Below are 26,989 nucleotides of genomic sequence, written 5' to 3'. Positions count from 1 at the left end.
AGCATGTTCCTAGGCGTATTGCTTCCAAAAGGCTGGTGAAAGATGCTCTAACTGATCTAAATTGGGTGGCTGACATAAGGGGTGCGCTTTCAGTTAGGGCGCTTGCATAGGTACTAGATCTTTGTGACCTGCTGGAAGGTCTAGTTCTTCAACCTGGTATTCCGGATAAGCATATTTGGAAGTTCAATGCTTCGGGGGACTACTCTTCTAGTTCTGCCTACAAAGTTCTTCTCTTTGGAGCGGTTGATTTTGGGTCAGCTGAGCGGATTTGGAAGTCTTGAGCTCTGGGGAAATGCATTTTTTTGTAGCTCGTTGAACATAATAGATGCTGGACAGCTGACAGGTTGGCTATGAGGGGGCTGGATCACCCCGACTGATGTCCGCTCTGTGACCAGGCCGATGAGACCATTAATCATTTGTTGGTCGAGTGCAGCTTTGTAAAGTAGTTTTGGTTTCTTCTCCTTCGGTCGGGGGACTTCTAGGTGCTCTGTCCATCTATAGGGGATAACTGCTTTGACTCCTGGTGGGAGAAGAGCGCTGAGTTGGTGGGCAAGCCTTTGTCGGAGGGTTTCAACTCATTGGTCATTTTGGGTGCGTGGTCGATATGGAAGCATAGGAATAGGTGTGTGTTTGATGGTTGTAGCCCAAGTGTTGAGATCGCCCTCTCGGCAAAGGGAGGAGATGATGTGCTGGCGTTTGGCTGGCGCTAAAGCTCTCACTTTCTTCCATCTAGAGGAGTTGTCTTAGGAGTGGTGTGAAAGTCTGTATATGGTGGTGTGTGTCTGTAAGTCTGTTGCTCGTGTTTTGGGGTTTCACCCCTTTTTCTTCTTCTTAATACAAAAATACGCAGATCTCCTGCGTATTCAAAAAAAATCTCTCCTTTGTCATGAAAATGTTTTCATCTCTTAGCTAGCAAGAGGGTTTTCTTACATGAAAGAGTACCAATTTGGCACACTAAAAGTTTTAGTTTTAAAAATATGGTGATGGTGTGGTCCTTTTGCTTTGGCCTGATTGAAAGTTCCCTTATGAGAGGAACACAGATCTAGATGTCGTCTAGAGGGGTATTAATACGCGAATAAAAATTAACATAAAAACTTAGAACTTCTTACTTTACTCGAAGTATGGATCACAACAGAATGTAGTCGAGTCAAATAGATTGCAGCATAATTGAAGTCTCTGTCTCACAATAGCCTACACTTCATAAACAACTTATACAAAGATAATAGTGAAGTGCAAGTAGTAAAGCAAACAAGAAACATCACAGAGAGACAGAGACAGAGACATAGAGATTTTATCCCGTGGTTTGACCAAGCCTAAAATGCTTGACTACATCCACATTGAAGTTAGTCAACATGGTGTGGAGTCTATTTCAATTTCTTTCTCTGTTTGCTCAAGTTTTTCACTAGGTCACGGACCGAGTACTTGCTCAAGATCTTGCTCACTCGCAGCAGCACCTCTCCTCTCTCTCGTTTGGCGTATAACAATGCCAAACATCTTGCAGAGAATAACACAAGAGAGGGATATAGAATTGTTCCACAATTAGTCCACTTGTATGCTACAAAGGTGTGCTCCTTAGGTCGTGTGGGACTTCTTTTTATAGCCCCAAGCCCCTTGAAGTCGTCGCAGGCCTTATTTTAAAGGTGCCATTGGAGCAATAGATGGATCACATATTAAGGTAGATGTGTCGGCTAATAAGGTGATTAACAATACTTGTCGTTATAGATATACATCCTAGAATGTACTTGCTATGTGACTTTGATATGAAATTTACATTTGTGGTTGGTGGATGGATGTGTTCTACACAACACATAGATCCTTAATCATGCATCGACAAACTTTGCTTCTTTTCTCGTCCCTCCTAAAGGTAATTTTATAATACTATCTTGTGAACTCTAGGTAATTTTATAATGCTATCTTGTGAACTCTAATTATTTATATTTTGCAATGGTAATTTGATTTCATTTTTCAGATAAGTACTATCTTGTGAACTCTAGATATCCAAAACTAAATTGGATACCTTGCACCTTTCGAATGAACTACGTACCATATACTAGAATTTTGTCATCGACGTGGATGTCCACCGCAAGAGAAGCATGAGACATTCAAGTTCTTGCACTCCTCTCTGCGCAATGTCATGGAGAGTCCTCAAGCAAAAATGGTGCATATTAAAAGACATACCGAGTTTCTTTCAGCTTTTTCACAGAAACAATTATGAAACAGACACCGCCAAGAAACCCAACAAGTACCAGATATTTATACTTCTGTAGCAAACTAACTATTTACAACAGAAGTGTTCTTTACCTATGGTTTGTTTGTTTTTTCCTTTTCCTAATAGATTTTCCATTGTTTTTCCTTTTGATACTTTTCTATGGAGAAGGGAAACGCAAGGTAAGCTAAACTAAAAGAACAGATATATTTTGCCTATTTATTGTCTAAGCTACGGTCAAAATTTTCACCATAGCAAATTGAATCATGTACCCCACCGAAAGCTGCATCCGACGAATATCAGCGTTCATCGTTCAAGCCTTCCAGTGACCACAAGCATGCCGATGCGAGACTTCTCCCATGTCCACCACCTCTTCTGCTACGCCGCCTCTGCAGGTAGATGCACGGCACCTAGCCCGGCTAGTCGTCAGCCATTTCATCTGCTCTATCCGTCAGACTTCCATTTCCTGCCGTGTCACATCTACTGAGCTGTCACCAAGACAAAAGTCCAGGGCCTAGTAGCAAAGCGTGTCTCCATTCACGACCCACTGCGCAAAGTGGTCAGAGTAGTCCCGAATGTCTGAGAGCTGGCTGCTAGAACGGGAAAGATCCGTGTCATCTCTTCCCTGGTAAAATGAACAAGGTTCACAGCATAAAGTTCAGATCTCAGGAAGGCCATGTAACCAACAATTTAGTTGATGTCAGAATGTCAGATAAAAAGAAGTTCGGATAATGAGGCTAACCTCATCAGTGTGTCCTTGTTCACTGTATGACATAGATGATTCAGGACTGATCACATCCATAGGTGAATTGATCAGTAATGACCTGCAAATCACGGATGTGATACATGTTAACAGTGCAAGCAGAGTAGTAGGACATGCAAATTACTGGAAGTCTATTTATTTTACCTCTCAAAAACTTCCTCGTCAAACGAATTTCCTGAAGATGACAACAAATCAAGGTCAAAGAAATTTGAAGAGTGCAATTCAGGGTAACCTAATCTTTTCAAATAACTCTGCCGCTCTTCTGACATGGAGTGTCTTCCAGGCACTGTGCCATAGTTCATACTGAATATATAAAAAAAAGACACAATTAGCTCATATTGCATTCATGTAGAAAACAAATTCAAGTGGACCACCAAATTCATGCAAGTAATGACACACCTGGAGCACAGGTTAGGTTCGCATATGGAGATCTCTGGCGCAGAATCAGAAGCTTCTCTAATATCATCCAGCTGTTGCACTGGGAGCAATTCTGTGTTGTCTGTTTCATTGTTACAGATAGTTACAGGCAAGCTGCTCTCCAACAGTATGTTACCATCTGATAGTGACCTCTTTATGAATGATCTGGTAAAACAAGATGAAGATTGATACATTAGAGCAGTCTAAAGAACCAGTGCAAGAGTAGCACAATTGGCTGAGTCCAGACAGGAAAAATATTCTTGTTACCCTATATTTTGCATTTTTAAACAATATACAGCGTTCCCAAGTATTACATCAGTTGCATAATCCTTTTGACACAGTTCTCATGGAACAAGAAGTGGTTCTTCTGGAAACAGGGTAAAAAAATGCACTTTTTGTTGTTCTCAGTTCTCGAGACCTATAGATTTGAGCTTTGAAATAAGGTCTACTGATCCATGGTCGATACATCAAAAATCCTAGATATTGTTTTCATGTGAAGAAAATGTGATTTTCACAAGTAGAAATGCTTGTGTTAAGTAGTAAACCATCATACTAAAATGCAAGTGTGTAAATAAAAGGTGAATATAAGATATAGCCACTTCAAGAAATATTCGAAGCTTATAATCTGCACCTTCCAATCTCTTCTTTTAAAGTTCCTTGCCTCCCAATGTTGTAATGCTGATCTGAGTCCAGCTTCCACAATGCAGGTTTCCCTTGCTGAGGTTGGAAATGACCTAAGAACCTGCATTTTTTAAGGACGAGTAAGCTATTTTGTGATGAACATACAAATATCAATGTTTTCCACTGGTTAAGTCATTCCAACAGAATATTATTTTGCAATATATTCAGAAGCATACATGTTTATAGCATCCTGCTTCTCGTGATCAGTGTAGGCGTTATTGTAGTAGCGTTGAAGGGTTCGAAGGAACTCCTGAGATTGGGTTGTTGCCTTCCATTGGCCCCTTTGCTCACAGAAGATCTATGCAAATATGATTAAAATGAAATCAGAATGTTATAGTTCAAAAAAGAGATCTGGAACATCAGTGGTCTTTTTATAACTAGTTGACTTTGACATTCCTGGGTTGTGATAATAACTTTAGAAGAAAGAATTGTAGACATAGTTCAGAGCATTTTACATATCTGTTCAGAGTATTCAAATGCCACAAATTTAATGCGATTATATCTCTACTACTTATTAAGGCTGCAAGGGTAGCCTGTCATTCTCTGTTCTGCCATTCTCATTCCTTGTTTTGCGTTTCTCATTCTCCCCTCCCCGCACAGCCCATTCCCATGTTCTGTCACCATTCCATGTCCTGCCATTCTCATTCCTTGTTATGACTTTCTCATTCCCCCCTCCCCGCAAAGACCATTCACATTCCCCCGTACAACCCACGTCTAGCTAAAAATTAAAACACACAAATAGCCTCCGAGGGGATTTGAACCCGCGACCCCCTCAGACAAATGCGAGCAGTAGCTACCGCTACACCACATGTGTGTTTACACATCTATGATAGGAAAAAATATCTACTACATCTCTCCCCAAGCCCACCTGCTACCCTTGCACAATACGTAGTAGTAGATAAGTATCACCGAGATTCTTGAATTATATTTTTGGATAGAGGGAGTAGTATTTAAAGAAGAACCTTGCATGCAATTTCTTTTGTTTAAATAATGTTTTCAACTTAAATTCCTTTTTTGCATACGTGCCATTTATTCTCTGTAATATTTTTCCATGGATCTGACTTGTGAGTCATTTTGATAAACCAACGCCAAGGATGAATTCATTTTCTTACTTGGAAACCCCGAACAAACACTACTAGCAGGAGGCGCTCGCGTTGGCGTCGCTCATCGACGACGAGAAGAAGCTTGGTGACTGCCAGTTCGACCTCTGGAAGCAGTCCTACGTGGTCGCATGCGCCGCTGTGTACAGCAAGCTCCGGCGCAGCTGTCGCTTAGACGTGGTTCAGAGCGGCTGCACCGCGCTGTCTACCGTCAAGCAGGGGGACCTCATGGTCGTCGCCAACGACGGTGACTCTCGAGTTGTTCTGGGCACCGCATCCGATGACTGCGTCATAATGCCGTCCAACTCATTGTCCACCTGAAGCTCAGCCTGCCACGTAAGTCGCTACTGACCGGCCATGCATTCTTGTGCGCTAGGACGACGGTCGTTCTGACATTGCGTGAGTGTCCTCGAACATGATGTATGTAGAGGAGTAGCGCATCCGGTGGTGCTACGGTCAGGTGTACTACCTCGCTGATGAGCCCGAAGTACACTTCGTCTGGCAGCCCAGCCAAGAGTCATCGGTACTCGCCATATCGCGCGCGTTTGATGACTACTATATCAAGGACTGTGGCGTCATCTCGGCGCCGGAGGTGACGCAGAGGACTGACAGCAATGATCAGTTCGTCATCCTCACCACCGTCGGGGTAGCTTTTGTGACAGCCTGCCTTTAATTCTCTTCGTAAACACACACACTTGTCGTTTAAGCAAGCGCGTATGGTGGTGCGTGCCTGATGACTGACGATGTACGAGAGAACTTCCGACAGTTGTGGAACGTGCTCTACAATGATAAGACCATGCAAATCGTGGCATATATCGAAGTCTACATGATACTGATGGTTGCAATGTAGTGGTGAAACAGCTAGATTAAAATAACAAAATTTATGTATGGTCAGAATCACAAATGGATTATGAAACATTTTCTCATAACAGTATAACACACATTATGTATATAAGTTATCGTGGTATTATATGTTCTCGTTGCAATGCACGAGCACTCACCTAGTTTACAAAAGAAAGAAGCACAAAAGCAAAAATGCAGGTTTTATATTGTTATGTTGTATGGTGCAGAATGTTGGCCTGAAAAAAAACGACATATTCAGTGGACAAGTGTTGCGGAAATGCGTACGGTGCGTTGGATTTGTGGCCATACAAGGAGTCGAATCCAAAATGACGATATGTGTGATAGGATAGGGATAACACTAATTAAAAACTTGTCCAAAACTAGTTCAGATGGTTTGGACCACTGTTTTAAAGGCGTCGCCTAGGCGTTCAGGCGCCCAAAAGATCCAAGGTGTCCTCGTCGCCTAGGTAAGAATCAGCAACAAGGCAGAGGGGAAGGGGCGGCGAAGGCCGAATCGAAAGCGGTGGTGACCGAATCGGGGGTTGCGGCGACCGAATCGAGGGGCAGCGGTGACCGGATCGGGGGCGGTGGCAACCGAATCGGCGGAGGTGGCAACCGAATCGGCGGAGGCAGCGATGAACTAGGGGTGGTGGTGGCTCAATCGGGGGCAGGGGCGGCTGAATCTGAGAGGGAAGGCAACCAAAGGCAACTAGGGGAAGGGCTATATGGCTGACTGGTGGCCCATGACTCCTACCCATTCCTTCTCCTTTATCCTTTTTTTCTTTTTCTTCCTCCTCCATGTTGTTCTTTTGCTGGTTCTCAGATTGATAAGGTGTCGTCTTGCTCACCTTAGGCGTCGCCTAGACATCCAGGCGGTGGTCCAACGCCTTATCTCACTTTATCGCCTTAAGAACCTTGGTTTGGACATGTCCAACTAAGACCCCTCCAGAGGCACCAACGCATAGTGGAATCCTAAAGCGCGATGGTAATGGAAAGAGACAACGCGATGGTAATGGAAAGAGGCAAGGGAAGACTGAAGTTGTGTTATGACCGGCAATGTGTACAGCCGGAGGTCTAAAAGGTCAACTGGCCGACCCATTGTAAGGACGGCGCAGATAAGGCATAGAGAGTTATTAGCAATTTCTTTTGCAAACAAATTAGATAAGTCCTAAAAGTAAGGAGCTGTTAGAGGGAGTTTGTTAGGATATGGAGTTTGTTACAGATTAGATAAGTCCTAAAAATAAGGAACTGTTAGAGGGAGTTTGTTAGGATATGAAGTTTGTTTCAGTCGGGGATTTTATAAGTCCTATCTCTGTAACCAGGATGGTTAGCGAGCAATTAATTTAAAGAAGATATTATTTCCTTGCCTCTCCTTGTTCCCAACCGTGCGACAGCACAGCGTCCTCTCGCCCCCGTTCTTCCAGCCTGCGCTCTACCACCCGCCACTCATACAACCTAAGGAGTAGAGATCATACCAACCTGGTATCGGATATGCCAGGGTCCAACGCCGGCGATAGTTTGGCCTCCGCCACGGTGCCGCCATCGTTGGAGTTGATCACCACGATGCTCGCCGACATGCAGCGCCAGCTGGGAGAGTTCAACTCCCAGATGTCCTCCATCTCATCTCACATCACGGGAAAAAAAAACCCAGGAACCTCAGCTGATACACCTCCATCTGGCTGCCCCTACGGCATGCCAGGGTACGGCGGCCTGCCGCCAGCCACAGTAGTCCCTGAGGGATCCTTACCCCCGCAGCCAATCCAAACCTCCGCCGCCGCATACACCACCACCATGTTGTTTCCACATCCTACCCAAACCCCAGCACCCGCATACACAACCACCACCACACCCCTGCCAATCCACCTACTGCCCTTGCCGCACTCGCCATCACCTCTGCCACCAATGCCAAACATTCCACAGCACGTGCCCAGCAACCCATTCCCACCACCATGGTCGGTGTTCCCCGTTTCCACCGACTGGAATTCGCCACGTTTGGTGGCAAGGAGGACCCCATCCAGTGGTTAAACCGGTGTGACCAGTTCTTCGACGGCCAGCGCACGATAGAAGAGAAGGTCTGGCTGGCCTCCTATCACATGACAGGGGTCGCCCGAACCTGGTATGGACAGCTCCAGCGTGATGCACCACCATTGTCATGGTCTCATTTCAAACAGCTCTGCCAGCAAAGGTTTGGACCGCCATTTCGCAGCAATCCATTGGGTGAACTGGCACGACTACCCTTTCACACGACAGTGGATGATTACCAGGAAAGGTTTTGGGATCTGCTAGCCCAAACAACACCTCTCTCCCAAGAGCAGCAGGTGCAGTTGTTCACTGCAGAACTACCGGATCGGATCAAGATCGATGTGGAGCTTATGGCGCCACGAGACCTTAATCAAGCTCTGAGCTTAGCGCGAGCATATGAAAGGAGATCCTAGGCCCTAGACATCCATCCAACATCAACACCCAACAAGGCTCTGCGACAGCCCCATCGCCCATCAGTACCTGTCCCAGCACCACACCCACAAATTCCAACAGCAGTCAGTACAGCGCCGCAACGACCATTCAAGAAGCTGACACCGACCGAGATGGCCGAGCGTCAACGTCAGGGGCTCTGTTACAATTGTGACGAGCAGTATGTCAGAGGACACCGATGCCCTCGGCTGTTCTATCTAGAGGTCGCTGATTTTGAGGAGGAGGAAGCCATGGAGACCGATCCTGAGGAACCAGAACCAATGATATCACTGCAAGCTTTGACTGGAACTCGATCTGAGGGCACAATGCAGCTGGAGGTATCTATCAAAGGACAAGCTCTCACAGCACTACTGGACACGGGTTCTACTAACAACTTTATCTCCAGGCCACGGTGGCAAACGGTGACAAGGTCTCATGTTGCAGGTTCCCAAACAGCATTAGCATGACTATCGGCCTCGAGGACTTCCTAATTGACGCATATGATATTCCACTGGACTCCTTCGATATTATCCTCGGAGTCCAGTTTTTGCGCACCCTGGGGCCAACCCTTTGGGATCTGGAAGACTTGCAAGCGGATTCTGTGGAAAGGCATGGGCTCCTCACGAGATGACATTCACATGTACCCGGCGGTCCGAACAGTCAATGCAGCAAGTGACGATTCAAAACCTATGATGGACCTCTTGCTACAGCAGTTCCAGGAAGTGTTTACCACACCTAGTGGCCTTCCCCCAGCTAGAAGGTGTGATCACAGGATCCATCTTCTGCCAGGAATAGTACCCACAGCTTCAAAAGGATGAGCTTGAGGCACGGTGCACGACCATGTTAGAGCAAGGCATTATCAGATATAGCACCTCAGCTTTTTCAGCACCTGTCCTTCTAGTAAAGAAACCAGATAATTCATGGCGTTTCTGCATCGACTACAGGGCACTCAATGAGAAAACAGTCAAGGATAAATTCCCTGTACCGGTGGTCGATGAACTACTCGATGAGCTTCAAGGGGCAAAATATTTCACTAAGTTGGACCTCCGTTCTGGTTATCACCAGGTTCGGGTTCACCCAGATGATGTCCACAAAACTGCCTTCCGGACACACCATGGGCATTTTGAGTTTTTGGTTATGCCATTTGGCCTCTCAAATGCCCCAACAACATTTCAGGCTTTAATGAATGAAGTACTGGGAGGGTTTCTCCGTCGTTTTGTCCTCGTATTCTTTGATGACATTCTCATATACAATGCAACATGGACAGAACACCTAATACATGTCAAGGCAGTCCTAGAAACTCTACACACCAACAAGCTCTTTGTCAAACAGTCCAAGTGTAACTTCGGGACTACATTTGTTGCTTATTTGGGACACATAATATCAGCCAAAGGGGTGGCCATGGACATTAGCAAGATTGAGGCAGTAACATCATGGCCAATCCCAAAATCACCACGAGGTCTGCGAGGATTTTTGGGACTAGCAGGCTATTACCGGAAATTCATCAAGGATTTTGGAGTAATCGCTGCTCCATTAACAAAGCTCCTCAAGAAAGAAGGCTTCCAGTGGTCAACCGACACAGACTCAGCATTCCAAACACTCAAACAGGCACTCTCCGCAGCGCTAGTACTGCAGCTCCCAGATTTCGAGTGCCCTTTCATAGTGGACTGCGACGCGTCAGGCTCAGGATTTGGTGTTGTCCTACTACACCAAGACCAGGGACCTATAGCCTTCTTCAGTCGGCCCTTTGCAGCACGCCATATAAAGCTAGCAGCCTATGAAAGAGAGCTCATTGGATTGGTACAAGCGCCATTGGCGTCCGTACTTATGGGGTAGACAATTTGTGGTGCAAACTGACCATTTTAGCCTCAAATATATGTTGGACCAACGACTGTCAACAGTACCACAACATCGGTGGATTAGTAAACTGTTTGGATTTGACTTCAAGGTAGAATATAGGGCAGGAAGACTTAACACAGTGGCGGATGCATTACCGCGCCGTGATACAACCAATGAATCATTATGCTCTAACAGCACCCACTTTCCAACTGTACAAAGATCTAGAAGAAGAATGTGCACAAAGCGAGGAAGGGCAGCAGCTCAGTGCACAGATCAAAGAAGGAAGCTTGGGGGATCCATGGCATACACAGGAGGGACTAATAATGCATGGCAACCAGGTGTTTGTTCCAGCCTCCTCCACACTCATTCCAGCAATACTAGAGGTCGCACATTCTGCAAGACACGGTGGAGTACAAAAGATACTACATAGGCTCAGATCAGACTTCTTCATGCACAGAGACAGGGCACTAGTAAAGGATTGGTTGGGTGCGCTCCTGTGTCATCTGCCAAAAGAATAAAACCGAGGCTCTTCAACCAGCAGGCCTACTTCAGCCTTTAGAAGTACCACGACAAGTATGGGCAGATACTGCAATGGACTTCATTGAGGGTCTGCCAAAGGTCCATGGAAAATCGGTAATATTGACAGTGGTTGATCGGTTCTCTAAATATGCACACTTCATTGCCATGAGTCACCCATACACCGCAGCCACAGTAGCTCGAGCATTCTTTGAGGGCATAGTAAGACTACACGGCTTCCCAAGTTCCATAGTCAGTGATCGGGATCCGGTGTTTACAGGAAACGTTTGGAAAGATCTCTTCAAACTTGCAGGGGTGAAATTGAAGATGAGTACAACATTTCATCCCCAAACAGATGGTCAGTCTGAAGTAGTCAACAAAACCATTGCAATGTATTTGAGATGCATCACGGGGGATCGACCTAGGGCTTGGGTGGACTGGCTAGCCTGGGATGAGTATTGCTACAATACATCATACCACTCAGCACTGAAAACAACTCCATTTCGTGTAGTTTATGGAAGAGATCATCCACCACTTGTTCCATATCAACCTAGGACTGCTGCAACTCAAATTGTGGACCAAATGCTCCATGAACGTGACCTATTCCTTGGGGAGGTCAGAGACAGGCTACTACAAGCTCAAGAACACGCACACAGGTTTTATGATGAGCGACACCGTGAGCTCGAGTTCAGCATTGATGATTGGGTGTGGCTCCGTCTCTTACATCGAAATGCCCAGTCACTAGTCGACCACCCTAAAGGGAAGCTGGGGCCACGATATGCAGGACCATTCCGTGTGATTGAAAGGGTGGGCACTGTGGCGTACAGACTAGAGCTGCCAAAAGGGACACGCATTCACGACGTCTTCCATGTGGGACTCCTCAAGCCATTTCGGGGCACTCCCCCTTACTGCCTCCAGCCATGCCACCGATGGAAAACGGTCGACTGCTGCCATCTCCAGAGAAGATTATCAGAGCCCGATTGAAGAGAGGACAATGGCACGTGCTAGTGCAGTGGAGTGAAGCAAAGCCAGAAGATGCAACATGGGAGCCCCTGCAGCAGTTCACAGCTTCATACCCTCAATTTCAGCTCGACGACGAACTGTTCGTCGAGGGAGGGAGAGATGTTATGACCGGCAATGTGTACAGCCGGAGGTATAAAAGGCCAACTATCCGGTCCATTGTAAGGGACGGCGCATATAAGGCATAGAGAGTTATTAGCAATTTCTGTTGCAAACAGATTAGATAAGTCCTAGAAGTAAGGAGTTGTTAGAGGGAGTTTGTTAGGATATGGAGTTTGTTACATATTAGACAAGTCCTAGAAATAAGGAGTTGTTAGAGGGAGTTTGTTTCTGTCAGGGACTATATAAGTCCTATCTCTGTAACCATGATGGTTAGCGAGCAATTAATCTAAAGAAGAGATTATTTCCTTTCCTCTCCTTGTTCCCAACCGTGCAACAGCACAGCGTCCTCTCGCCCCCGTTCTTCCAGCCTGCGCTCTACCACCCGCCACTCATACAACCTAAGGAGTAGAGATCATACCAAGTTGATATGGAAAGAGACAGTAAAAAGAGACCTAAAAGGATGTAATATACCAAAGGTTTAGCCTTGAATAGGAATACATGGAAAACAACTATTCATGATTTCACATGCCTAAAGCTTGTTTGGGACTAAAAGGCTTTATTGTTGTTGTTGTATATTCGCAAAAGAAAGAAACACAATTCGCCGGAGTCGGCGCGTTGCGGGGCTGGGAGTGGAGCAAGTTCAGCATATTCCCAAAGCAAGGACAATCATGAAGTCCATCCTCGCGGAGCCGGACAGTGAACATTTCAGCCAACAAAATCTTGATGCATATGCAAAGCTCTTCCAAGCACCCTTGTCTCGTGCCCAGGTGGAGGCTCTCGCTGCTCTCTTTGGTTGGGTGATGCCGGATGATAAAGGTGAGGTTGTTCCCCCTGGGACAGCCACTCTAGTCTGCTGATTGCAGCCCGCGGTCGCCTACTACTACAACTGTTTTCCTATGGATCCTTCCCTAGTCCTGTTCTGGAATGTCCGCGGTCTCAACTCTGCCGCAAGGCAAGATGCTGTAAGGAGTTTGGTTGACTCATTAAGAGTAGATGTTGTCTGTTTGCAAGAAACAAAGTTGGTTAATTGCGATCGTCGCACAGTTTTGTCAATGTTAGGCGCTGATTTTGACAATAATTTCGTTTGCCTCCCCTCGGTTGGGGCCAGTGGTGGGGTGCTGATCACTTGGAGAGCAAAATTGGGGAGAATCGTTGCCTCTCGAGTAGACTCCTTTAGTGTTTCAGTAAAATTCAACCCTACTGATGGCGTGGCTTGGTGGCTCACCTGCGTGTATGGACCGCAGGGACATGACAGAAAAATTGCCTTTATTCATGAGTTGAGAGCGATCAGAGCCGCTTGCACCGGGCCTTGGCTCCTAGGGGGTGATTTCAATCTCATTTTCAGAAACGAAGACAAAAACAACCTTAATATCAATCGAGCCATGATGGGGAGGTTCAGAAGGTGCATCAATGATTTAAGCATCAAAGATATTAACCTTTTAGGCCGGAAATATACGTGGTCTGGCGCTAATAATGTGCAAGTCAGGCTGGACCGGGTTTTCTGTTCTTCGGATTGGGAGGAAAAATTCCCCAATTATCTGCTGCAAAGTTCGGCTTCAGAGGATTCAGACCACTGTCCTCTCCTGTTGGGATTGAAGGACAACCACACTGGGAAACGGAGATTTCATTTTGAATCATTTTGGCCCAGATTTGATGGTTTTCTGGAAGCGATAACTAATGCCTGGGGTTCTGTTCAGCAGTCTTCTTGTCCCCTCAAGACCCTTTCCCTAAAATTCAAGGCGACAACAAAAGGGCTGCAAAGTTGGAGCGACAGAAAGGTTGGAAACTTCAAACTGCAACTTGAGCTTGCCAGAGAAATATTGCTGCAGCTTGAAGTGGCAAAAGAGAGCAGAACTCTTAATGTTTTGGAGACATGGTTGCTTGGACGCTTGAAGAAAAGCTCTCTGGCTCTTGCCTCCTTAATCCGCTCGATGGCTAGGACTAGATCAAGAATTGCTTGGCTCAAAGATGGTGATGCTAATACAAAGCTCTTTCACTCTTGGGCTCGTTATCGGAAAAGAAAAAATTTCATAGCCAAAATTCAAGACGGGGAGCAGCTAGTGACCAGTCATAGTGATAAGGTAGAGGTGCTTCGGTCCTTTTATTCAGATCTGATTGGTACAGGGCAGCAAAGGTCCAGAACTGTCAACCTTGACACCTTAGGAATGCAGCACATTGACCTCCAGGGGCTCGAGCAGCCAACCTCAGAGGAGGAAGTGTGGAATACCATCAAACAGCTTCCTCCGGACAAAGCCCCGGGGCCTGATGGGTTCACAGGCCGTTTCTATAAGGCCTGTTGGTCAATCATCAAAAAAGACATTATGGCTGCTATCCTGGCTGTCTGGAACAAGGACAGATACCTCAACACTGCCTTCATCACTCTGTTACCTAAGAAAGAGGATGCCATCCTTGCCAAGGACTTTCGGCCTATTAGCTTGATCCACAGCTTCGCAAAGTTAATCACGAAGATCATGGCAAACAGACTTAGTGGTTATATGGACAAGTTGATTTCTAGGAACCAAAGTGCGTTTATCAAGGGCCGATTCATCCAAGACAATTTCATGTTAGTTCAGCAGACTGCAAGATTACTGCACGCTCAAAAACAGCCTAGAATTCTTCTCAAGCTGGACATATCCAAGGCCTTCGATTCGGTGTCTTGGTCATTCTTACTTGAAGTATTGGAAAAGGTGGGATTCAGCCCCATATGGAGAGATGTGATTAGTGGGCTGCTTATGACCTCCTCTACCCAAATTTTGCTTAATGGAGTACCTGGGGAATACATTCAACACAAGAGGGGCCTGCGGCAGGGGGACTCGCTATCCCCTCTTCTCTTCATCATCGTTATGGATGTTCTCAATGGCCTAATTGTTAAAGCTGCTGATGAGGGTATGCTTCAACCCCTTTCAACTCACTCCATTCAGCATCGAATACCGCTCTATGCTGTTGATGTGGTAATATTCTTGAGACCGGCTGCTAGTGATCTGCACTTGGTAACCAGAATATTGGAGTTGTTTGGGGACGCCTCGGGGCTTAAAACCAATGTTCAAAAAAGCAGTGTGGCTCCCATTCACTGCTCTCCGGTAGACATGGAAATGGTAACCCAGATTTTTCCTTGCAAAGTTGAAACGCTCCCTCTTAAATATCTCGGGCTACCTCTCTCCCTCAGGAAGTTAAGCATGGAGCAGCTGCAGCCACTAATCGATAGGCTTGCGGACCTCTTACCTAATTGGAAGGCCGACCTGATGACTCGAGCTGGCAGAGCTATCCAAGTGCAGCATGTTATATATCACGCCATGGCTTTGGATTTACCTAAATGGGCTATCAAAGCCATTGACAAGATTAGACGTGGCTTTCTTTGGAAAGGTCGAAAGGATGTGCTCGGTGGCCACTGCTTAGTTGCTTGGGGCAAAGTGACACGCCCAAAAGAGCTTGGTGGGCTTGGCATCTCAGATTTACAAAAGCTGAATTGGGCCCTTTGGGTTAGATGGTTGTGGTTGGAAAAAACAGATCCCTCGAAGTCTTGGGTTGATTTACCTCTCCAGAGTTCCAGCATTCTGAAATCTATCCTCTCTACAGCTTTGATTACAAAAGTTGGTGATGGTCGTAACACCTTGTTTTGGAGGGACAGATGGTTGATGGGGCTGAGGATTGAGGATCTAACTCCTCATATTTTCGCCCTCGTCCCAACCAGGATTGCCAATAGGAGAACGGTGGCAGAAGGTATCGTGGAGATGGCTTGGATCCGGGACCTGAAAGGCACCATCACTTGGGTTGTCCTCTCTGATTTTTTAACTCTTAGTGAAGTCATTGCAGATTTCTCCCTTAGTGTTGGAGTGCCAGACAAGCATATCTGGAAATTCTCCCCGACAGGCCAATACTCTTCAAAGTCGGCTTATGATATGCTATTTATAGGTTCCACTTCTTTTGGAGCATTGGAGCGCGTTTGGGAGTCTTGGGCACCTTCAAAGTGCAGTTTCTTCATTTGGCTTGTCATGCACAACAGATGCTGGACCGTAGACCGTCTTGCTAGAAGAGGACCACCCCACCCCAGTGCGTGTCCCCTTTGCGACCAAGAAGAGGAAACAATACAACATCTTCTCATCTCTTGCGTCTTTGCAAGTCAGTTCTGGTACTTCTTGTTGAGCAGGTCTGGGTTGCCTAATCTTTCACCAGATAATGCTATTTGCAGCCTTGATGACTGGTGGAGCAGGGTTGTGGAGAAGATTCCCCGTGATCTCCAATCGGGCTTCAATTCTCTAGTTATTCTTGGCGCTGGAGCCTCTGGCGTCATCGCAACGACTGTGTGTTCAATGGGAGGTCGTCGAGCCTTGCGAGTGCTCTCACCCTCGCTGGCGATGAGCTCAGGATGTGGTGTAGTGCCGGGGCAAAAGGGTTGAACCTGCTTTCAACTCTTGTGTTTATGCTTGACCCAGGGGGATAGTCTTGTGTCTTGTTCAGAATGGGTGTGTGTGGTGGATATGTTGCGTCTTGTGTGTCTTGTTGTGTCTTGTGTGTGTCGTGTGTGTTGTGTTGTACCTTCTTCTATCTATTGATGGAATGATACGCAGATCTCCTGCGTGTTCGAGAAAAAAAAACCTTATAAAAGAAAGAAGCCTTTCAGTAGTGAAAAATGTAGAACATGTTTCCAGAGTAAGCTAATATAACATGAGACATACCTTGTTGTGAGCAGCAGAGCCACCATACTGAATAGCTAATGTATCACCCATCCGTTCATAGAAATCCATCAGATCATCAACCAGAGGATCATGCAATTCAATTTTATGTGCTTCAGCAAGTCCCAGTGCATGAAGTTGACGCCCTAAAGCAGCTAAACCATATGAAAATTGTGCAACATTTGTGCGATCCAAGCAGTCTATACAATTTGTCCTGAGGACACCCTTCTGTAATAAAAGAGGTACCAACTTAGCTGCACATTCAGTTTGATCTCTGCTACTTCTGTCATCACGTGGTTTGGCAACAGTTTTTTCTTCACTGCAATGAAAGGATAAAGGGTATTAGAACTGAAAAACAAGCACTTACAAATGTACAAAAAAAGAATTGTGATCTCTAACATATGAATTTAGCATAAATATTTAGAGAAAGTATGTCATAAAATAAATTCCACTGGAGGTTCTTCTTTAAGGAAATTGACGAACTTAGCTTCACTATTACTTATTTACTTTCCTATCACTTGGCAACTTGAACTTGTGCATTATTAAGGAAAAAATATCACTACCTTGAGATGTCATCAGATTTTGTTGATGTACTTATTTCGCAGTGGAGGAATTCAGTTAGATCCAACACATCTGATGCCACCTTGCTCAACAGTGCAAGCACATTGGTGCCTTTCCTGAAAGTAGCAGGTAGTAATTCACACTAAGGTACATACAAGATGATTGTCTTACACTGAAGGAGCAATTTTACATAAGATTCGCTTGTAATACAATGTATTACCTTCGAAAAAGATTACTCAGATCCATGTGCAGAAATTTTAGACACTTGTCATCAGATAGGCTCTTGTTAATGTAATGAATAGCCTTTGCAAATTCTGCACAGAGCAGAGATTCACGGGGCTTCTTCTCGTGGGTCTGATTGAAATATAATTAAGGGGTTCAAAATTTCAGACTTATAACAAAAAGCAGAAGACTATCAACTTGGTGATTAAACCCTCAGCTATAAAAGTCAGTGACAATATAAGCATAAGTCAAGACATTCACATCAAACAACAATGATGCTGCACTTGCCTTTATTAAGTTCAATATGATTATTGGATTCCCATATCTAAGTGCAAGGTTCTCAAAATGAAGGCGGGTTGCCTTGTAGTCCAGATCAGGTTTTACTGTAACAGAAACACATTTAGAATATATTATCAGATGAGATGGTCAACATACAAACTCGTGATAAACCTAATTGATTAACTTACATATAATATCTGGTCTAATATTAAGTCTTGAAGTTTCCTGAAACCAGACAAGAGGTATCGATCCTCTATGTTGTACAACAGAAGCCATCTGAGTTGGGATTCCACCAGATGTGTCTTCAAAAACAATCTGTTCAGTCTCAACATCATTGGCTACCCTGCCCTTTCCATTAACACCACGTTTCAAGAATCTATAGGTCAAAATAAATGAAAAAGTTCTCAACAAAAGGATCAAAGCCTGAAATAGAAGTAACACAGAATGACAGAATTGGTTGCTTGAGCGTGTGTTCTTTATCCAAATTAAACTACAAATCTAAAGGCTCACAAACCTGGTCCCAGCAAAATGGCGTGAGCGCCTAGCTATAAGCGTCAGCCAAAAATCCTTCCCAGACACAGAGAACCTTGACTGTCACGCCAAAACAAATGTATTAGCATGTCTTCATATGGCACTTAATTTGCATATGTATTCAGGACTGCCATTTTTTAGATGCTTTTGTTGTCCTTCGACTAGGATCAAGAAACAGTGCCCAACACTTGTGAGAAAAATCAAAATGGCTAAAATACAGCAATGGAATTTCATAATGAAGCATCAGGGCAAAAAAGTTAACACTATATGATGTTACTCTGTATCAGCAAGATGTATAAAAGATGGATTAGAAGAATTGAATAAAAATAATAACAGTCTGCTGAGACTTACAAGCAAAGGTTTCAACTCAGGAAAGCCCCAAACAGCTCAAACTGAAAAATGTCAGCAGGTTATACAAAGTCATGCCTTTGCAAACCTTGTTTCAAGCTTTCACTATATAACAGGTCATGAGACATGGAGTAAAACGCGTAAGTTAGTGGGATGTCGTTGAGTTAGCAGCAGTCTACTTGTGGTCTTCAATGATGAATCAGAATGTTAAAGGAAGGATTGATTAACACACTAGCAAAAGAACTTTTAAGTTAATTACCGCAGAAGAATATACCTGCTTAAAAAATCCATGGACTAAAGCAACAGTCCAACAGGTATTCATGAGATGATCCCGAATTGCTCGTGTCATAAATTCATTCCATACACACATTGTTTCATAAACCTGCCCAATGTTCTTCTCGGTTATGTTCTTCTGAAGGCTGTGCATGATGTTGTAAGAGTAGCTGAAGAAGAAATCCTTCGAAAGATCAACTGAGCAAAGCAGGTGCTTATATCTACAGAAATTGAGCGATGAGAGCATAAATCTTTTGATACAATGAAAATGGAAAAAAAATAGTTGAAAAATACTTGTCGTGGATATGGAACGATGAATGTTAATAAGTAGAATACTATAGGGGCAAGGAAATTTGAAACTTCTCTATATACTTCAAAACATATGAACAACTTACACAAGGCTCAGAACTGCAAGATTTTCCATTATGTATTGGCTATATGAGTTGGGTGTATGTTGTTTCTGAACAAACAAATTTATACACAAAGGAGAAATGGAGCTAAACACACACATCGAACAAAATATTACTGTATTGCTGTGCAATCGAAGGGCAGGCCTTGTGTAGTGATGAGAGCTCTCACTGAGTCACCAGGTCATGGGTTTGAAGCAGCCACTCCACATTTGCAGGGAAAGGCTTGCCTCAGTTTATCCCTTTCCTGGACCACACTCATGTGGAAGCCTCCGGTACTGGGTCTGCCCCTTTTTATTATTGTACAATGGAACAAAATCAAAAAATGGACTGTCTATGTTCTAGTAGAACATGAACAAATGATGTAAACTGGAATGTCATTATGCGAATCGATGCAAAACAATACAAAGAAGGGAGCAGGGGTACATCAACATAAAGAGTGCCTCAACACAACATAGCAACCAAAATGAGACAAACTATTTGGAAAGAAAGCAACCAACGATAAGGTAGATGAATAGCAAAGCTATAGAACATACACTAGATAGCAAGCTCGCATTATAGATAATGTTAAGAACCACTGATGGAATTACAACAGGCAATACACAATATTTACATGTTGAAAAAAATAAAAGACCTGTTTTCATCCCTAGAATAAGCCATGTTGGGCCAGACTGTAACACTCGGAATTGCAATCATTTCGCTCTTGCCAACGGAATAAATTTCATGGCCACATATTGTGCCAATTTTCCTTCTCCTGGTTATTATAACCATGTAATAAGGACCAAGAAACTTTACAAAACCTGAATAATCAAATAAGTAAATGTTATAATTCGAAGTGAAAAGCAAGATAGTTGTGATTGATATGTTCAACAAATGTCAGTTTGTGTTGCTTTACCAACTATTCCGTAACATTTTGTGACAAATTTCAGTCCACCGGTCAACCTGTTCCCCTCATGGATCCGCCGAAGCAGTTCTTGGCATTCATTCTCTGTGTAAATAGTTGGATCCTCCTCGACACCCAACTCAGTGAACTCCGACCGATCAATTTTTAGCACCCTCCAGTGAATCCTGCTCTTGTCTCTTCCAATAAGATAAAATTTCTACACCAAAAAGGCACACACATATTAACAACAATAAATTGATCAGTAAATAAAATGCAAACAAGCTTTCAACATCAAGCCTCATCTGCAGTAAACCAATGGAACAGTATACAAGGGGAAAACATCTAAAAATGCCTATTGTCTATTGTATCAATATTGAGGTCACCAATAGATCAGTATATAAGGGGAAAACATCTAAAAATGTCTATTGTCTATTATATCAACATTGAGGTCTTCATGTCTAGATCACAAAGCTAGCTATCCTGGACACTTGTAAAGGCATATGCATAATGCATATGCAAACGAAAGATGAAATCTTGTATTTTTGAATTGGCATAACACAATCAAAGCAGAAGGCTATTGCACTATAGGAGCCAAACTACAGAACAGTAAAACCAAAACATCATTCTAGCGAACGGTTTAATACATCTGAAACAATTGCAAGGAATTAGCAAAAAGGGAAACATCCGTTTTGTTTTCATTCTCGTTCCTCCATTGCAAAAGAAACAAAAGGATCTTTTGCAGCATTTTTCCCCTTTCCAGTAACTTAATTGAACAGAACGAATCATAATGGATATCCATCACGCGATGATAGTACTAAATCACACAAGACTTCGTCATAAACAAAAGTTTAAAAACACGACCCTCGTAAAGTCAAACACAAGATGTTTGGTGCCACTGCCATAGGGATCTCTAAGTTCAAACAGCCTTAAACGAGATTTGCAAGAGATTCGTACCGATCTGGTTTCGTAGAGCCGAAACTTTTGAAGGAATTTGCCACCCGTCATAGCCTCCATCGGATCAGATCAACAAACGACGACAGAAATTGGTAAAAAAAAAATCAAAGACTCAGCTCCTCGTCGGCTGCTTCAGATATAGCACCTTAGCACCTCAGAAACACAAATGCTTCTGGAAGAGAAAATCGACCAAAGCTCCACCTTTCAGATCAACGACGACCAAACTAGCGATAAACGGATCCAAATCGACTCCTCGACCAGAGATTTCCCGCGACTTTGGATCTACGGCACACGACCGTTCGGCGCCCGCCGTCCCGCACCTCAAACCAAAGAAATGCGTTGGTACGGTCTTATGACCGGATGGCTCCGGAGCCGGTCGCGATGCAATCAAAATACGCCGTAAAGAAATCGATCTAAAATTGAACGACCAGAAATTTCATATGAACTCTAACAAAAGACATTTGGCGAGGAGTGGAACAGGAGGATTCTGCGTAAACAACGGCCGCGGGAAGACATGTGCCAACAATAGGCGAGGCCGCGAGGCTAAATACTAGGAATAAAATAATGGATTTTTCTGGAGATGCGGAGAGGAAGGAGGTGGATGAAAACGGCTGTATGTCTAATATTTCAAAAATAGATATATATATATATATATATATAATTTGATATTAATTATTTTTTATGTTATCAAGCATATTATTACAGATAAGAATAAAATTTTATAAATTTTTTTATATTTTATTTGCTCCCTACAACCAAAACAGAAAAAAAGTATTTATATCTGTTATTTAAGAAGATATATAATACATTTAAAGTTTATTTTTTATGAAACTTTATAAGCCCAACACTAAAAACAAAAAAATATTACAAAGATATATGATACATTTAAGGTTTACTTTTTATGAAACTTTATAAACCTAATACTAAAAACAAAAAATATATAAATTTACATAGCAGAATTTATATTTTATTTATTCACAATAAGAAAAGACCAAAAAAATTGATATGTGAGTAAGGTTTGTTTTATCCCTAGACGGAGGGAAAGAGCGGCGCAGAGCCACATAAAAGATGGCTGGTGATGACAGTGTCATCCACAAAAGCCCACGTAACCGCGATGTGTAATCATTAGAAATCGAGTTATCTCTTCTCTATATCTATATCTTTATTCCTATAAAGCACCAATTTATATGGTTTCAAGGTTTCCACTATCGTCACTTTAGTAAAAAATCCCTTATATTCCATTGTATTTTCATGTGAAGCGCGCGCACGAAAAGCCCAAATGCAAGCATTGTTGTGAGCCGAGCAAAAACGTTTTGTGTGGACGAGGTGTGTCAGTGGAGGCTTGTCGCCCCGACCTACGGACTAGGTGCGTCAGTGGAGGCTCGTCGCCCCGGTCAACAGAAACGCGAGGGTTTTCCCCACGGCCCACCTCGACCGACAAAAAGCGGCGCTGCTTCCCAACGCATGTGGAGCCTCCTCCTCAACCCCTCCTGCATGGTGCGCTCCCCGCAACCTCCTCGTTGCATGGCCAACGTAAACGTGTGGCACGACTTCTCAACGTGTGTGGAGCCTCCTCCCCAACTTCCTCCCGACTGGCATGCTCTCTGCAACCCCTTCAAAGCCTCGTCCACCCGCATCGCGCACCACTTTCCCAACCTCCTAGGGCACCGAACAACACTCTTATTCTTGAGGCGTGACAAAGGATAAGAAGGCAATTTTGTTGTTCCCCTCTCGTGCTTTTAGCTCTCACGCAGTCATGTTCTCCTATTCCTCGTCGTGGTGACCTGCTCCATCCTGTACCTCGACCTGCCACCCATGCCCGTCGACGCCAATTTCTTCGCCTATCGTGGGATGGGGACTACGGGGGATCTTGCTGGTGAGGCAAATGCTTCATGGATTCGTTAGGAACAAGGCATCTCGCAAAGTGAAGCCTTTTATTGGTTCCACCTAACTGCCCCCTCGGTTTGATCAAACAACGTCGTCTAGCTGCCTTGGGTGCATTGCCAGTCGTGTCAACGAGTTTGAGGTGGACGCCTTTCACCACGGTGTAAATCGTGCTTTCACCGTTGCTAGGTCCCATTACGAAGAGGAGATCGATTTGGACATAGTCGGGGAGGAAATCTCCCCGGCCGGGTGGCGGATTGCACCCGCCCTAAATCCTAAAAAGGGGAGGGGCCTAAGCGTTTTGCTTGTACGAGGCTGGTGGATCAACACACGAGAGCACGCGAGGGTTAGAGTGGTTCGAGCCGCCGGAGCGTAATACCCTACTCCACTGTGTGATGTATTGCTTGGGAGCTTGTATGAACTTATGAGTGTCCGCTTAAAGCTAGGTTTGAGAGCCTCCTCTTTGTAACGTCGTATGCCTCCCCTTTTATAGCTGAAGGGGGGCATGCACAAAAGGACTGGGCCCCGACATGTGGGCCCAGGGACATAAAGAATATAGTGCTTGGATCCTCTAACGTCTGTTGCCGAGGCAATCTTCTTGTGCCCTGGCGCTCGAGGTCTGCATATCCTTGGCGTGCAGGGGGAGCTTCTTGCGGAAGAGAAGATGAGTATAGTGCACCGCTCGACACGGGCGCACTGTTTGCCAGCAGACCCAGCAGGCGCGCCGCCTGCTGGATGACCTTGACGTCGCCTGCCAGCGGATGGGACGGGACGCATTAAATGCTGAGAGGGCATGTCGCCCGTCAGCGCAGTGGCAGGCGGCGCGTCTTTTCCTCAATAAATGCAGGGGCAGCACGACTTCTCGTCAGGTTCGGCCCGATAGCTTATGTCATGGGCCACAAGCAGTGGGTCTCCGCTTGAGCGGAAAGTGGAGGGCAAGGCCCGCACACGTGTCAGCATCGGACCCCTGCACACACCAGGGTCCTTCTCGTTCCGGGACCCTGCTGGAGTTCGGACCTACCCGGAGGCTCCGGACATGTATGTATATAGGGGTCCGGTGTCCTTCTGTGGGGGTCCGGACTTACTGGGGTGTGGTGTCTTTCCTTGCCACGTGGCGCCCTTTGGCCTGCCCATCCAGTGGGGTCAGGCGCGGTCCTCCGCGTGGCTAGGAGACGTCGCATGGGTGCGGTGTCTTCATGCTGTAGGAGAGGGTACCCCTGATTTAGGGTACCGACAGTGGCCCCCGGTCCCGCCTCAGGGGAGGATGCGAGCCTGCAGGTGGGACCAGAGTCTGATTGGCGGTTGGACCGCTGCTTCCGTGCGCCTGTTGCTGCAATTACTGCCAGCCCTCCTATGACCACACCAACTGTCGTGCCTATTCCCACGTCTGACTGACCCGTGACCGTCGGTGCTGATGCGGTTGCCTCTGCTGGTGTGCCACTCGGGGCTTGTTATCCCGCGGCCCTTGCTGGTGCGGAGGTAGTTCATTCCTGCAGAAATGGAGCTGGTGATAGTCGCCTAGAGGGGGGTGAATAGGGCGAAACTGAAATTTACAAATATAAACACAACTACAAGCCGGGTTAGCGTTAGAAATAAGAACAAGTCCGCGAGAGAGGGTGCAAAACAAATCTCAAGCAAATAAGAAGAGTGTGACACGCGGATTTGTTTTACCGAGGTTCGGTTCTTGCAAACCTACTCCCCGTTGAGGAGGCCACAAAGGCCGGGTCTTTTTCAACCCTTTCCCTCTCTCAAATGGTCCCTCGGACCGAGTGAGCTTCTCTTCTCAAATCACTTGGGAATCAAAACTTCCCGCAAGGACCACCACACAATTGGAGTCTCTTGCCTCAATTACAAGTGAGTGTTTGATCACAAGAAAGAATGCTAAAGAAAAGAAGCGATCCAAGCGCAAGAGCTCAAATGAACACTACAAATCACTCTCTCTAGTCACTAAAGCTTTGTGTGGAGTTGGGAGAGGATTTGATCTCTTTTGGTGTGCTTTGCAATGAATGCTAGCTCTTGTATAGTGGTTGGAAGCTGAAAAACTTGGATACAATGAATGGTGGGGTGGTTGGGGTATTTATAGCCCCAACCACCAAACATGACCGTTGGTGGAGGTTGTCTGTCGTATGGTGCACCGGACAGTCCGGTGCACACCGGACATGTCCGGTGCGCCAGCCACGTCACCAATGTCGTTGGATTCCGACCGTTGGAGCTTCTGTCTTCTGGGCCCGCCTGGATGTCCGGTGCACACCGGACATGTACTGTTCAATGTCCGGTGCGCCACTGCGCGCGTGCCTGACTTCTGCGCGCTTCTGGCGCGCATTAATTGCGCCTGCAGGTGACCGTTGGCGCGAAGTAGCCGTTGCTCTGCTGGTTCACCGGACAGTCCGGTGTACACCGGACAGTCCGGTGAATTATAGCGGAGCAGCTGCTGCGTTTTCCCGAGGCTGGCGAGTTTCTGAGGCGGCTCTTCCTTGGAACACCGGACACTGTCCGGTGTACACCGGACAGTCCGGTGAAATATAGCGCGAGTGCCTCTGGAAATTCCCGAAGGTGGCAAGTTTAAGCTGGAGTCCTCTGGTGTGCACCCAGACCAGAGGTGCCTTCGGTTGCCCCTTTGCTCCTTTGTTGAATCCAATACTTGATCTTTTTATTGGCTAAGTGTGAACCTTTTACACCTGTAAAACTTATGCACTAGAGCAAACTAGTTAGTCCAATTATTTGTGTTGGGCAATTCAACCACCAAAATTATTTAGGAACTAGGTGTAAGCCTAATTCCCTTTCAATCTCCCCCTTTTTTGGTGATTGATGCCAACACAAACCAAAGCAAGTATAGAAATGCATAATTGAACTAGTTTGCATAATGTAAGTGCAAAGGTTGCTTGGAATTGAGCCAATATTAATACTTACAAGATATGCATGGATCGTTTCTTTATTTTTAACATTTTGGACCACGCTCGCACCACATGTTTTGTTTTTGCAAACTCTTTTGTAAATTCTTTTCAAAGTTCTTTTGCAAATAGTCAAAGGTAACTGAATAAGATTTTGCAAAGCATTTTCAAGATTTGAAATTTTCTCCCCCTGTTTCAAATGCTTTTCCTTTGACTAAACAAAACTCCCCCTAAATGAGATCCTCCTCTTAGTGTTTAAGAGGGTTTTGATATATCATTTTTGAAATACTACTTTCTCCCCCTTTTGAACACAATAGGATACTAATTGAAAATACTCTTTGAAAAACTAAGTTTTGAGTTTGGCGGTGGTGCGGTCCTTTTGCTTTGGGCTCATACTCTCTCCCCCTTTGGCATGAATCGCCAAAAACGGAATCATTAGAGCCCTCATTAGAACTTTCTCCCCCTTTGGACATAAATAAATAAGTGAAGATTATACCAAAGGTGGAGTCCTTTGTCTTTGTGCTCATGGTTTCTCCCCCAAAAATGGAGAGTTGCTTGGAGTGATGGCGAAGAATGAGTTACGGAGTGGAAGCCTTTGTCTTCGCCAAAGACTCCAATTCCCTTTCAATACACCTATGACTTGGTTTGAAATAGACTTGAAAACACATTAGTCATAGCATATGAAAGAGACATGATCAAAGGTATATAAATGAGCTATGTGTGCAATTTAACAAAAGAAGTTCCTAGAATCAAGAATATTTAGCTCATGCCTAAGTTTGTTAAAAGTTTGTTCATCAAGAGGCTTGGTAAAGATATCGGCTAATTGATCTTTAGAATTAATATAAGAAATTTCGATATCTCCCTTTTGTTGGTGATCCCTTAAAAAGTGATACCGAATGGCTATGTGCTTAGTGCGACTATGCTCGACGGGATTATCCGCCATCTTGATTGCACTCTCATTATCACATAGCAAAGGGACTTTGGTCAATTTGTAACCGTAGTCCCGCAGGGTTTGCCTCATCCAAAGCAATTGCGCGCAACAATGGCCTGCGGCAATGTACTCGGCTTCGACGGTGGAAAGAGCGACCGAATTTTGCTTCTTTGAAGCCCAAGACACCAAGGATCTTCCCAAGAACTGGCAAGTC

The 26,989-nt window shown here is 44.9% G+C and overlaps 1 protein-coding gene across 1 annotated transcript; it reads right to left on the bottom strand.

Annotated features, from left to right (window-relative positions):
• Positions 1-2,419: 2,419 nt before the first annotated feature.
• Positions 2,420-21,585, bottom strand: LOC100383869 (uncharacterized). Its single transcript, NM_001329554.1, has 16 exons — positions 21,070-21,585; positions 20,128-20,332; positions 19,867-20,032; positions 18,827-19,046; positions 18,188-18,264; positions 17,862-18,049; positions 17,683-17,777; positions 17,393-17,526; positions 17,175-17,288; positions 16,615-16,930; positions 4,244-4,365; positions 4,018-4,128; positions 3,369-3,551; positions 3,114-3,272; positions 2,949-3,030; positions 2,420-2,831 (listed from the first exon to the last, which is right to left on the bottom strand). Exons 1-16 carry the CDS (start codon positions 21,127-21,129, stop codon positions 2,721-2,723), a joined length of 2,343 nt encoding a protein of 780 aa, NP_001316483.1. The 5' UTR covers positions 21,130-21,585; the 3' UTR covers positions 2,420-2,720.
• Positions 21,586-26,989: the final 5,404 nt, after the last annotated feature.

The sequence above is a fragment of the Zea mays genome, chromosome 1 (assembly GCF_902167145.1).
Source record: "Zea mays cultivar B73 chromosome 1, Zm-B73-REFERENCE-NAM-5.0, whole genome shotgun sequence".
Taxonomy (NCBI): domain Eukaryota; kingdom Viridiplantae; phylum Streptophyta; class Magnoliopsida; order Poales; family Poaceae; genus Zea; species Zea mays.
Note: the sequence above shows the minus strand (reverse complement) of the source record. Positions and strands in the feature narration are given on the sequence as shown.

Bases quoted from the DNA above. Each gene is read 5' to 3' on its own strand.
- LOC100383869 (NM_001329554.1), bottom strand. From the start codon at position 21,129: ATGGAGGCTATGACGGGTGGCAAATTCCTTCAAAAGTTTCGGCTCTAC. The intron at 18,265-18,826 runs GTATATTCTTCT...TTGGCGTGACAG, and splicing joins TCCATGGATTTTTTAAGCAG to TCAAGGTTCTCTGTGTCTGG. The intron at 3,273-3,368 runs GTGTGTCATTAC...TTATATATTCAG, and splicing joins GAACCTAACCTGTGCTCCAG to TATGAACTATGGCACAGTGC.